The 13,424-nt window shown below is 56.9% G+C and overlaps 3 protein-coding genes across 3 annotated transcripts; 2 read left to right on the top strand and 1 right to left on the bottom strand.

Annotated features, from left to right (window-relative positions):
- Positions 1-351: 351 nt before the first annotated feature.
- JN550_006769 (uncharacterized protein) lies at positions 352-1,250 on the top strand (the record flags this gene model as incomplete). Its single annotated transcript, XM_049318545.1, has 2 exons — positions 352-398; positions 521-1,250. 2 exons carry the CDS (start codon positions 352-354, stop codon positions 1,248-1,250), a joined length of 777 nt encoding a protein of 258 aa, XP_049171338.1.
- A 510-nt stretch (positions 1,251-1,760) lies between these two features.
- On the bottom strand, positions 1,761-3,546 carry JN550_006768 (uncharacterized protein; the record flags this gene model as incomplete). The annotated part of the gene is made up of 2 exons (XM_049318544.1): positions 1,761-2,537; positions 2,590-3,546. 2 exons carry the CDS (start codon positions 3,544-3,546, stop codon positions 1,761-1,763), a joined length of 1,734 nt encoding a protein of 577 aa, XP_049171337.1.
- Positions 3,547-6,801: 3,255 nt separating this feature from the next.
- Positions 6,802-11,156, top strand: JN550_006767 (uncharacterized protein; the record flags this gene model as incomplete). Its single annotated transcript, XM_049318543.1, has 4 exons — positions 6,802-6,961; positions 7,114-9,656; positions 9,708-11,062; positions 11,117-11,156. The coding sequence occupies 4 exons, from the start codon at positions 6,802-6,804 to the stop codon at positions 11,154-11,156; spliced, it is 4,098 nt and encodes a 1,365-aa protein (XP_049171336.1).
- Positions 11,157-13,424: the final 2,268 nt, after the last annotated feature.

Raw genomic sequence — 13,424 nt, 5'->3', positions numbered from 1 at the left:
CAGGGTGACACCGTTTCGGCGGAGTGTAACTTGGGGCCAGGGGGTTCCACCAGACCCAGGCTGGCGGGCAGGCACCCACCCGCGACCGCCCGGCTGGCCGCCGAAGATCTACCCAGACGGTGGGTGGGACGGGCCAGATGGATGGATCCCAGCGAGCCTTCACTAAACCACACGTCATCCCTCCCAAGCTTCAGCCTCGTCCGGCACCGACATATTATAACCACAAACAGCACAGAACGCCCGCATCGGCATTCCATGAGCATCTAGCGCCCCGTGACTTCCTCGTTTACAGATGTAGCCATTCAGCACCTATTGGAAACAGCAGATTCCCCAGGCCGGAAGGGAGCCAGCATGATGTCCTCGACAAACGAGGAGGACCCTTTCCTCCAGGTCCAACAGTACGTCCCGGCGCATCCCCGTCCCCCCTTTGCAGCCCTTTCCGCCTACAGGTCCCGCTTCCATGGAACAAAGGCAGCTACCTATCCGATCCCTCGGGGACTGACTCGCAGAAACCTGACAGGGACGTCCTCGCCCAGCTCCAGCAGACCCGGCCGCTCTTCTCCTCCTACATCCGCATCCGGTCGCTGACGTCGGCGCCGTCCAACCCCGAGCTCGCCGCCGCGCGCTCCGACCTTGAGGGCGCCCTCGAGTCGCTCGCCGAGGACCTGGCCGACCTCGAGGCCGCCGTCAATGCCGTGCAATCCGACCCGGCCCAGTACGGCCTCAGCGCCGCCGAGCTCAAGCGCCGCCAGCGGCTGGTGCAGGAGGTCGGCGGCGAGGTCGAGGACATGCGGGAGGCGCTGTCGTCGCCAGGGCCCGGAGGCGGCAGCAGCAACGCGCGGGCGGCGCGCCAGGCGGCGTCGGGCGACCTGCCGGACCCGAACGCCTTCGCCATCGACGAGGACGGCCACGAGGGCGGCGGCGGCGGCGGCGACGACTACGCGGCCGAGTTCGAGCACCACCAGCAGCTGCACATGATGCGCGAGCAGGACGACATGCTGGACGCGACGTTTGTGACGGTCGGCAACATCCGGCGGCAGGCCGACGACATGGGCCGCGAGCTCGAGGAGCAGCGCGAGATGCTCGAGGTCGTCGACTCCCTGGCCGACCGCGTCCAGGGCCGCCTGGCCACGGGCATGCAGAAGATGGCCTACGTCGTGCGCAAGAACGAGGACCGCTGGAGCGGCTGCTGCATCGCCGTCCTGATCATGGTGCTGATCATCCTGCTCGTGCTGCTGCTGATCCTGTAAGGCCAGCGGACGATGATGACGGTGATGACGGGGAGGAGCCGTGCGAGCCTGCAGACCGCAGGCCCTTGGAAGTGTACAGATACGGGAAAGACGGGAAAGAAGAGCGGGAGGAGGAGGCTTGGTTCCAACTGCGTAATTAGAAGACATAGCATTGGCGCGTGGGTTCGGTTTCTTTTTCATTGCTTCATTTGTTCTTGTAGATATTTTTATGATGAGGGGCTAGCGGTCCATGGCTTTGCTCCGGATGCCCCGAAGAGAGGGTACGCGCCTACTAGTTTTCAAGATATGAAGTTCTCAGATGGACGGAGATGTGTGCCTGTCCCATAGGAGCAGCAATTTCTCTATGAAGTAAGACTTCCTGACGCTGTGCCAAATCGTGGCTCTGAAATCTCATCGCTTGCCTGAACGCCGCCAGCTGCTCTAGTGGCCGCGTTCATCTTTCCCATTCACCATGACACGTGGTACCTTTACGTATCTGCTCCCGGTCCCCAACCCTCCGTGGCCTGAATCTCACCTGAGATCGAGACCAAAATTCTTGATATACAACTGTGCCAGGATCTCCAGTGCGCTGACAGCGGGCGTTTTGGCGGGTGCTTTTGCAGGAAACTCCACCAAAGCCTTCCGCAGTGCCGCGATTGCCTGGTTGCCGTAGAAATTGATGAACTTCTCCTCATAGAGATTGATCATGGCACGTAGAACCGTGCACTGCGTATCCGAGATCTCAGCTGGAGGTGTGTTCAAGATCCTGGCCATGCTTGTCCAGTAATGGGAGGGGGGAAAGGGATTTGTGGTTTTAGCCTTGGAGAAGTCGCGTAGCGCAATCGATGCGTATCCCACGCCCAGCCCCTTCATCCGATCGACGTGTTGTTGTTCGGTCGCCCAGTGGCCTTCTTCTCTCCTCCAACCTAGGCGTGCCCTGCCCTGCTCAGTCTTTTCACTTCCCCTATAGCCAAAGAGAACGGGGCATGCTACCCGGAACTTGGCCATCAGAATATCAATCAGTGACTTGCCACGCCACAGAAAGTCTTTGGTAGAGAATATCTGCGCTGCAACGACGCCGATCGGGTCGGCTTTACTCGGCGTTGCTCCGCATTCGCTGTCGAACTGCTTGATCATGTCCTTGGCCAGAATATTCAGAAGGTATATGAAGAGTGAAGGGACCTCCCCGTTTATTGAGGCATCCTGTGCTGGTTCTCGCTTGTCGCAGACAAACTCGGATGGGTCCACCAAAGCACTTGGAGGTTGGCCACGTAAGGCTGCTGTAAGAGTGTTTCTTATCCGCTCAAGCTGGACCCGGTCAGTTGTGGGCTGTGCGCCAGTATAGAGTGCGAGAACATACCTGTTGCTTATTCGCTCCTCTCTCGCCTGTCAACTGCCCAATGGACTTGCGTATCTCCCGCCTCATGTCGCCCGCATTCTTCTTGAGGTCAATGTTGGTCTTCATCTGCTCTTTGATGCTGGCGCGTATCTTCTTCAAACTCTGGTGGATTTGAATATACCGGTCTACTGCTTGAGTTCGTTGGATTTGTGATGGGGCTGCGGCTGGCACTGTTGCATTCGTGGGAAGGCCATTGGCAGCTGGTGTAGGAGTAGCTTTTTGGAACGGGTTCGCTGCTGCTTTTGTAGGTTTTGCGAAGGGGTTCGTCGCTGGAGCTGCGGCTGGAGTGGTGGCTTTCAAGAAAGGATTCGATGGAGCCGGGGCTTGTTGAGTTGCTGAAGGTGTCTGCTGGAACGGAGACGCGCTCTTTGCAGCTGTCCCATTCGCTTGGCCCTGGGTCTCCGTAGCGGGCGAGGCCGACGAAGTCCCAAACAAGCTCGCCTTGGGAGGAACGAGCGCAGCTGGCTTGGCTGAAGCGCCAGGCCCAGATACCTCTGTATGTGTCCCGTCGGGGCCATTCCCGGTGGTAGGGGCAGGGACATCACTGGCCTCGGGCTTGGGCTTGGGTTTGGGCTCAACAGGAGGGAGCTTCTCGACTTTCTGCGCCTCGAGATCGCGGAGTCGCTTTTCCTCGTCTCGCAGCTTACGTTCCTGTTCCAAGCGCTCCCGCTCTATCCGCTGCCTCTCTAATATGCGTGACTCTTCATCCCGTAGCCGGAGCTGCTCAAGGCGTAGAGCGTGCGTCTCGATCGTCTTCAGGGCGGCAAGCCTGACCCGTTCGTGCTCGACCGCAGCAGCGGCCAGGGCTTGCTGGTGGCTCAATTCGTTGTTGCGATCGTCCGAGAGATAGCTTCCAATGTGGCGCCTCTCTGGGCTAGAGATTTGTGCACTCTTTCGAGCGGGTGAGGATTCCGCCATGTCTTGTTTGTTGCACTCGCGCTCATCTCATGATGATGTTTGGTGTGTTCTTGGTCGTAGAACGTGTTGCAACCTCGGGCGCTCTTCGATAACGGGGCGGGACCGGGATACAATAGTGCAGAGGTTCAAGCAGGAAAACAAGTAAGGGCAGTGTGGTGATCTATCGCGCGCCGAAAGAACCTCTGCTGGCAAGCGCGAGATGTCTGTCGTCGTCGAATGGATGTTTGGATGAAAGTTGGAGGCTGAAAGCTCGGATTGCATAGTTTCTGCCGGTTCCAGACTAGCTGGCCCGGTAGGGGTAGAAAAGCGCTGGTACAATTAACTCGTACCTGGGCTGTAGTCAATGCCTTTTCCGGCGGGCGGTCAAACCCCGCCAAAGATCAGATTTACTAGGTAACTAACTGCTGTAACTTATGTAGGTACCTTGAGTTACGCTATCTACAGTACTATGTGACAGTACTCCTGGGCATGCATAACTCGCAACAAGCTCCGCATACTCACCACAGACCTGGCAACTTACATACATGTCTACCTTGGAACGTACCTGGCCTCGGGAATCTAGTATGCTGATTAGAAACAACTTAAGGGCCTTGCAGTATGTGAATGACGATGTGGTTTGGCCTTCAGCCATTGCTCCTTCGATACCAACCAAAAACAGCTGTCTCGGTAACGGGGCAGAAGAGCAGGTAGACGAGAGTCGAATGTACACACAAGCTCTACAGGTCCTGTCTTGAATGCCTAACGTGCTCCATACGAGGGAGTCGCTCTGTACATCAGTTTGCAATCCTCCAGCTGCAGTGCTGCTGATTGAGCGGCTGCTTCATCGTTGACCCAGACCAAAAATATCGAGACAATGGCGTCCTTCGGCGTTCTTTGTTTGCTGAACTTTGGTTGGGTCCGGTCCCAAGAATAACTTGACTGTGGTACTTCGTGCCATCGGCATAATGATGAAACTTGGGGGTCTGGTTTGGGGGCTAGATTGGGGTCGGTTTGTTCTTTTTCTCCCCAGTGAAGAAACGATTGGCTGTCCCAGGCGCCGTCCCATTGGAACCGTACTGTACCCGTCAGCCACGGTGATCATCTCTTGAAAGTAAGATGACGGGCAACGATCGGCACGCCGATGGGCGAGAGAGCCTTGGATTTCCTAGGACAGCCATATCGCAGCATCGCGTGCCCTTTCGTCATCGTCATTTCGTTCAGTCTCTCAGATATTGCCCTTCATTGGCAATGTGGGACTTGGCCTTCGATTGATATGCCTTGCCTGCAGAGATTTTGGAATGAGGTGCTGTGATTTCAGCTTGACGACTCCACCGTCGTCGTTCGGTACTCAGGCAGACTAACATGGCGACTTTAGATGACGATGGGACGGCGCCGAATACCCTTGAATATCCAGTAAGAATGTAGGATTTTTGAAAGGCCTGCCTTCCTATCGATGTAACAAGATGCAGACGACCTTTTTACTTGAACAAACGTATCAAAGTGCCTGCTCCATTAGCCACAGAGCGAGGATGAGATATGTAGCCCGGTGTTGTTTCGTTGATATTTCAACGTTGTCCGGGTTGCTTGGTAGGTTCCGAGGTCCCCACTGAGCATCATATTGAGCTGAAGCTGGAAGGGTCTGCTCAGGCGAGACCTGGGACATGGTGGGAGTGGGCGAGGCTCGTAAAAAAACAGAGTCGAGGCCCACTGTAATCTACTCTTGTAATGTACCGATTTGCCAGACCAAGCTGCTGCACATGTGTTACCAAACTCTGACCCGACGGCCAGTAGTCAGTCAGTAGACCTGACTACTAACCGTCGTTAGGAGAGCATTCAGGGCAGTCTGGAATCGCACTTGCGCAGTTCTGACGGCTTCTCTGCGCACAGCAGGAAACCTTCATGTGGTCGGCAGCCGGGACAGCCTATCATTACCGTCATGATGGTGCATGACTCTGAAAAGACTTGCCACCACCCCTCTCTCTGATAACGAAGCTTTGCTGAGTTGCTGCACGCTGCAAGCTGGGCTCTGCGGCACACCACCCGCTACGACCTTATTACGTTAGCCCCCATTCGGACAGGGGTAGCTCTGGGAGGATCATCGCATCTCTCGGATGAGCAGCACACAGGCCACATGTCCACAATGCCGGACCAGGAGCCCGGGGGTGTTTGTTCGTGACTGCCCAGGCCGCCGCCCGCACGGGCGGAGGCTGAGAAGTGATAGAAACCAGCTGCCTATGGCATCGGGTGCACGTTTGTTTCAGTGAGAGCACGGCGAGGTAGCAGGCGTGTTGTCTCAACCCCGTGCGAGCTCCAGCAAGGGGGTGACGACGGCCCGCTAGTGTTTGGTTACCAACTGACACTAGAGGGGGAGCTAGCCTGGGCAAGGTTTAGCACACCTAGCGACCCCCAGCAGGCAGTAGGGGAGCAGCACCTAGCCTGCTAGCAGCAACGCCGCTAAAGGACCTGACCTCAGGTTGCGTGCGCGAGAGGGGCGCCTCACAGCGACCTGAACACCTGCACTCAACCATCCCCCGGGCCAGGCCCTTGGGGGGGGGGGGGAAGGGGGCTCTTGCTGCTACCCCGTATTGACTTAGTTAGGGCACTGTAGAGGAGCTGCCAGAGAGCTCCGAGTACTGCGTGGTGGGCGCTGCCGCCTCCATCCCATCCAATCCTGGACCCTGCCCTGCGGCCTTGGGCCTTGGGCTTTGGGGGGGACTCGCAACCTTGCTGCGCGCGCGGCGTCGGGACCTTGGACCTTGGACCTTGGACCTTGGGGCCTTGGGCTGCCTTGGGGCCATTGCTTCCACTTCCTACCTGGGCCTTGCCTCACCTCACCTCACCTCACCCACGCTCTCCTCCTCCCCATCATCGTCATCGCCAACTTCTCCCCCGTGCCAACCCATCTTCCCTCCTTCCTCCCCCCTTCCAACCCACAGCTCTGTTGACATTCCTTCTTCAAAGCTTCATCCGGGACGGACCATCTCGCCACGAGACCCAGACCACCATTCACATCTCTCATTCACCCTCCTTTTGTCTAGTCGCAAAAGCCCACGCAACGCAATCTTCACTCCAACCCAAAAAAGCCCCTACATGCTGTCTGACTGCCGGCAACCACCATATCTGCACACATAGACGCTCCAGCCAGCATCGATCGGTTCCTAGCCGCCTACACTGTTGGGACGGCCCCTTTTCTAGCTACAGCTATCTACCCACTTTCCCATTGATACATACTACTAGCACCTGACGTGCCATCACCCATCCCACTGCTCGCCCACCATGGAGCAGCAGAACCAACAACAGCAGCAGCAGCAGCAGCCGCCGCAGCCGCCTCCTGCGGGAGGCGTTCCTGGCCCGACCGGCCGTCGCTTGCACATTGCTCATCGTCGAAGCCCCTCGGAGCTGACGCCGTTGATGAGCATGTTTGCCAACCCTGGGAGTGAGTCCTTCCTTATCCCTCCTGCACAGATTTGCCCCCGTCGGGTGTTACCACACCCACGTATAGGCTGCCGCCGCAAGCTTGATTTGATTGTACAGTTTCCGAGTCACAGAACCCCACAGATGGCTAACGGCGTGTCCTTTCCTCTCTAGTGGAGCAACTTGCTATTCAGCAACAGATCGAGCTGCTACAGCAGCAGCAGCAGCAGATACAGGCTACGCAACAACAATATTTGAACATGGGCATGATGCCGCCTGGACAGCTGGGTCCCGGTGGCTTCAACCCCATGCAGCCGGGCATGGCCAACATGGCGGCGCAACAGGGCTTCCAGTTCCCCAACCAGCTTCCACAGCAACAGAACGTCCAAATGGGTGCCCCGAGCCAGCCCATGTCACACCGTCGTAATCAGTCGGCACTTCCCAACATGGGCATGGGCCCGCCTCCGGCTCCATCTTCGGGAGCATCTGGCTCTACCTTCGGCCAGTTCGATAACTCGCAGGCCCACGGCAGAGAGAACAACGCCCCTCGAGGAGGGCGAGGCGGCGGTTCTGGAGGCGGCCACCAGCGAAGACACTCCCTAGCACTGGCAGATGCCAAGAAGGCCGCTGAGATTGCTCAGCAGAAGCGCACTACATCCGGCTTCCAGTTTCCCGGGCCCGGAGCGTCTGATAGCGCTCCCGCCGAGGAGGCGAAGCCCGCTACCACCACTACCACCACCGCCGCCGCCGACACCCCTATCGCCCAAGGCTCATCCACCCGAGGTGGCCGGGGCGGCCATGGACGTAGCCAGAGCATGGCTGTTGGTGCAAACCCCAGAGGCCATGGCCGCGGAGGCGATTCGGTTTCCATCAATGCAGGTGGTCACCAAGGCAATGACTTCACCCGTGGTCGCGGTCATGCCAGAACCGGCTCACGTAACTTTGAGGGGAACTGGCGCAACCAGTCCCAGAACCAGGGTCAAGAACAGGCCGGCGGTCAGCAGCCCTTCCAGCCCGGCCACCGCTCTCGCGGCTCCGTGAACCAGTCGGTCTCGGGTATTGGTGCCTTCCAGTACCCTGGCCAGCCCCAGCTGATGCAGGTTCCCGGTCAGATGCCCATGATGCAGATGTACCCTGGCCAGCTCAACCCCATGCAGCTGAATCAGCTCCAGGCCCTGCAGGCGGCCCAGATGAACGGACAGCACCTGGTTGGCCTGCAAGGAAGCCAGCACGCGCCCCAGATGGGCGGTCAGCAGAACCAGCAGCAGCAGAGGAAGACACTCTTTACCCCGTATCTCCCTCAGGCCACCTTACCTGCCCTCCTAGGTGATGGCCAGCTTGTTTCTGGCATCCTACGTGTCAACAAGAAGAACCGAAGCGACGCCTATGTTTCTACATCTGACGGCCTTCTCGACGCTGATATTTTCATCTGTGGCAGCAAGGACCGGAACCGTGCCCTGGAGGGAGATCTGGTCGCCGTCGAGCTTCTGGACGTTGATGAAGTCTGGGGCCAGAAGCGCGAAAAAGAGGAGAAGAAGAAGCGAAAGGATATCACCGATACTCGTTCCGGGTCAACTGCCGGTAACGCTCAGTCCGGTGCTGGGAATGGAGATGATGCCAACGCTGGCGAGGGTGGCATCCGCCGTCGCGGCAGTCTGCGACAGCGACCCACGCAAAAGAAGAATGATGATGTTGAGGTCGAAGGCCAGAGCTTACTCCTTGTCGAGGAAGAGGAGATCAACGACGAGTCCAAGCCGCTCTACGCTGGACATATCGTCGCCGTTATTGAGCGAGTGGCCGGCCAAATGTTCTCGGGCACACTCGGCCTGCTGCGACCTAGTAGCCAGGCTACCAAGGAGAAGCAAGAAGCCGAGCGGGCAGCCAGAGATGGAGGTCGGCCCCAGGACAACAACCGACACCAGGACAAGCCCAAGATTGTCTGGTTTAAGCCGACGGATAAGCGTGTGCCACTGATCGCTATTCCCACCGAGCAGGCCCCGCGTGACTTTGTTGAAAAGCACCAGGAGTACGCTGATCGCATTTTCGTTGCGTGCATTAAGCGCTGGCCCATCACCTCGCTGCACCCCTTCGGAACATTGGTCGAGCAGCTTGGCCGTATGGGTGATCTTAAGGTGGAGACTGATGCATTGCTGCGCGACAACAACTTTTCATCCGATGAATTTTCCGAAGCTGTCCTCAGGAGCGTTGGGCTTCAAGACTGGTCAATCGCCAAGGAGGACGAGACTGCCATCAGCACTCGCCGAGACTTCCGGGACGTGACTACGTTCACCCTCGACCTGGCTGGTACTGGAGAGCTGGGAGATGCTGTCCATGTCAGGACCGAGTCTGATGGCAAGATCGAGATCGGCATTCACGTGCCGGATATCGCCCATTTCGTCAAGTCTAACTCACTTGTCGACCGCGAGGCCAAGAAGCGCGGTATGGCTGTCCACCTTGTGAACCGTACTTGCGCCTTGCTGCCACCACAGATCGCCAAAGAAGTCTGCACCTTGACCGCGGGTCAGGACCGGCTTACCGTCAGTGTAGTGTTCCGCGTCAACCCCCAGACTGGTGTTGTGGCGGAAGGCGACACCTGGGTTGGCAAGAGTATCATTAAGAGCGCTGCCAACGTCACGCTCAAGCAGATTGATGATGCTCTCTCCAATCAGTCCTTCAAGCACGATGTTATCCAAGCAAAGGACATCCAGATCCTCAATGTAAGATATATCTAGGCGGCCACTATCGTACTACATGCTAACTTGTTTCAGGCTGTTGCCCAAAAGTTCCGGGAAGCCCGCCTGGGTTCAGAAGATGAGCCTATCGCACCCCTGAGACTGCTCCACCAACTGGACGATGAGAACATTCCTATCCAGCACAATCTCTTCGACTCGACCCCTGGTACCGAACTCGTCGAAGAGTTGTTGCACAAGGCAAATGCTTACGTGGCCCAGCGCCTGGTGGAAGGCCTACCCGAAAAGGCGCTGCTTCGTCGTCAAGGCCCGCCCAATGCCCGCCGTCTCCAGACATTGGAGGATCGCATGAGAGCACTTGGATACGACTTTGACACTACCAGCAGTGGCTCTGTTCAGAACAGCCTTTTCAAGGTCGATGACAACGAGATCCGCAAGGGAATGGAGACGCTGTTGGTGAAGAGCATGAACCATGCCAAATATTACATTGCCGGCAAGACCAACAAGTCCCTGTGGCCCCACTACGCGCTCAACCAACCGCTTTACACCCACTTCACAGCACCTACCCGCCGCTACGCCGACATTGTTGTCCATCGTCAGCTCGAGGCTGTATTGTCCGAAGGGAAGGTGGAATTCGCTGACGATATTGAGAACCTGGTCAAGACTGTCGAATCTTGTAACACCAAGAAGGAGTCGGCCCAGAATGCTCAGGAGCAAAGTATTCACATAGAGTCTTGCAGAATCATGGACAAGAAGCGTCAGGAGGTCAATGGAGACTTGATCAGCGAAGGCATTGTCATCTGCGTGTACGAATCTGCCTTCGATGTCTTGATCCCAGAATGGGGCTTCGAGAAGCGAGTGCACTGTGATCAGTTGCCTCTGAAGAAGGCCGAGTTCAGGAAGGAGAAGCGGGTGCTGGAGCTTTACTGGGAGAAGGGCGTCCCAAGTTCTGCATATGTCCCTGAGGATGAACGCCCCAAGGCTCATCAGTCGCAGAGAATGTCGAATGCCATGGCTGCCGCCAGGCAGGCCGAGGAAGCCGACAGGGCGAAGAAGGAGCGCGAAGAGGCTGCTCGTAAGCAGACTGAGACTGGCACCATATCTACGGACGACGTTGATGCGTTGTTCGACGACGATGACGACAACGCTTCTGACGTTACTGAAGCCATGGCCGGTGCGTCACTGGCCGAGCGACCTACCCAGAGTGTCCCCGGCTCGCCGACTCGATCCACCTCAAACGCCGGTGTCCTTCACCGCACTAGGTCTGACTCGAAGGTGCCAATGGCCGAGGCAGTTGAGACTCGTCTGACCAACAAGGAGAAGTATCTGAAGCATTTCGCCTTGCGGGAAGAGGGTGGCGAGTATATCCAGGATGTCACCGAGATGACGAGAGTGCCCATTATTCTCAAGACGGATCTCTCGAAGAGCCCACCGTAAGTTTACCTCCCACCAGCCTAACCTACTTTCAAGACTAATAGCCTCGACAGGTGCCTCACCATCCGGTCCTTGAACCCGTACGCTCTGTAAGATATCCTCAACGGGGACTCGCGGAGATAGACACATTGCTCCCGAATAATCCTTGAGCTCTAATTTGACGGGGATGGGGAGGAAGGTTCTGTGCTCCGTGGTGAGTCAGGATCATAACCGGGAATAAAAGTAAGGTAGATTGTTAGTGCCATATTATCAGCCAAAGACCGGTTTCATATATGCACAGTGTGTTCATTTGTCAATATGTGAACCCAAAACAGCAACTAGTGCGAGTCGTTCTGCGTAAGATGCCCACAATTAGGAAGAGACGCGATGAAAGCTACGAAGCTGCGCATTCCTTTAGAGATGATGAAGAAAACCCCATGTATAAATGGGCCTCACGTCAGGGAACCAACTAAGACGGGTTACCAAATGTGTCTGCTCCTTAATTACTCAAGTTATGCCTTGGATGGCAAAATGCATGCAAGTTTCGTTCGGCCGAATGTTTTTTGGTCTTTTCTGGTTGATGGCATAGCTTTGCGATGGCCCAGAGACACAAGCTCATGCTCGGGATTTCTTATCATCGTGGCGAACCATCGGATCATTACAAACGACAATTGCTTCACTATGTTTGGAATTGGAGCCAGAGTCTAGAGCATATGATCTCCCGAGCCGCCGGGATCGTTTAGGAGACGGGACGAAGAGGATCTACCTCTCATCAGGCCGCGGGTTCCGAACGGTGTCCAAAAATCCCGAGCCAAGCAATGGGAACACCCACGGTACCCACGGCATGGACGGAGAATCTGAGACGCGACAGGGCAGCAGAGTTGGACGACAAGAAGAGAGGGGGCACGTGCGTGAGCCGCTATCGAAGGCCATGATGTGCAGGTCTTGCTACACCCGGCCGTCGATCCCGGCTGAAGTTCGAGTGAGCGACGACGGGGACGCGCAGCAGATCTGAGCCTGTTATGTGGCCTTTGCGTATACCCACTTGCGGCTCCCACTGGACGCAAGCAAGACTTGCTCGCAGCGGAGGGGTCATCCTGGGTTCGGGACGGGTGATGGCGAGGGCGAGGATTAAGCATAAGTAACCTCTCACATACCTACCTGGCTTACAACGTACCGATTGGAGAGAAAGACTCGATTGGCCCCGCTGGCTACACAGGGGCGCCGATAGCTCCACGTGTGTGACGTTTGGGCTTTCGGGATTATTTCAACGGGGGACTGAGTCGTTCGTAATTTCTAATTTCTACGATAAGAATACAGGCATATGAGTTGGACTGGGGAGTATTGTCGGTAATTCATGACTCAAATGTTTCTGCCCAAGGAGATGTTCTGGCACCGGTTGAGAGGTCAACTTGTCAGACGTGACCGCGAGCCTGTGTATAATAGTTTAGTAGTATAGTCACATTTGGCTCAGAGATACTGGGGCACGGAACCATGACAGCCTGTTTCTCTACGGAGCAGGACGTTACTAAGCGACCCCTTCTTTCGATGCCGCCGAGTGAGTGCGCTCGATATAATTCCTAACGGCCGGCCGCGATATGCAGGCTGGGCAGGAGATCACTCGCGATCCTGTCATCTTATTTGCCAAGGGAACGGAGATGTTTCCCCTAGGCTGAAGCCATGATCCCTTCCAATGTTGGGACATCTTGGGCCATCTTGGGTTGCATTGAAAATCCCCCTCCGTCTGAAGGTGTAGGGCAGAACCTGTAAACTGAGCGCCACGGCCACGGCCACGGCCACAGGAGGCAGCTTATTGCCTTTTTCGTGATGGCGACGAGCTGGGAAACGCAGGAGTCACACGCAGCGAGCATTCTGATTCGCCGAGGAGGGGGAAACAGGCCCAAGGAGGGTGTAAATGGCAACCTCCTGGTATCTCGCATCTCGCCATGGCGCCCCGTCCAAGAGTCCTGTGCGGCACGGGACAGGGAAACGAGCCTTGCTGTGGTGCCCAGGTTGTATGAGAAAAGAGCGTGGATGGCGAGCTGGCCGGCATAGCGAGCGCTCGGTTTCAGAGTGTCGGGTTGCAGTCCGTCCGTTGTGTGAGGCTCGGCTATGCGCCGGCGGGCAGGTCGCTGAAACGGGTTCTGACGCAGATGGCCTCCTGGGCGCCTCGGACCCCTACCGAAGCCCCCCCGGCGCGCCCCAGGTGCCCCAGGTGCCCCCTTCCCCTAGCCGGTTTAGCCTCGCTGGGGACAGGCTCAACCACTGACAGACAACCTTCGTCCCAAGTCTTTCGTCTAAGCTTAGTTGCCAGCGACTCTGCTCATTGGCTGCTCGGAAGCTTATTGTCCAAGACGTTTCGTTTCGCCCTCCGTTTTCGAC

Source organism: Neoarthrinium moseri, assembly GCF_022829205.1.
Source record: "Neoarthrinium moseri strain CBS 164.80 chromosome Unknown scaffold24_Wmoseri_CBS_16480, whole genome shotgun sequence".
Classification (NCBI taxonomy): domain Eukaryota; kingdom Fungi; phylum Ascomycota; class Sordariomycetes; order Amphisphaeriales; family Apiosporaceae; genus Neoarthrinium; species Neoarthrinium moseri.
The sequence above is the reverse complement of the archived record's forward strand: the minus strand, read 5'-3'. Positions and strand labels throughout refer to the sequence as shown.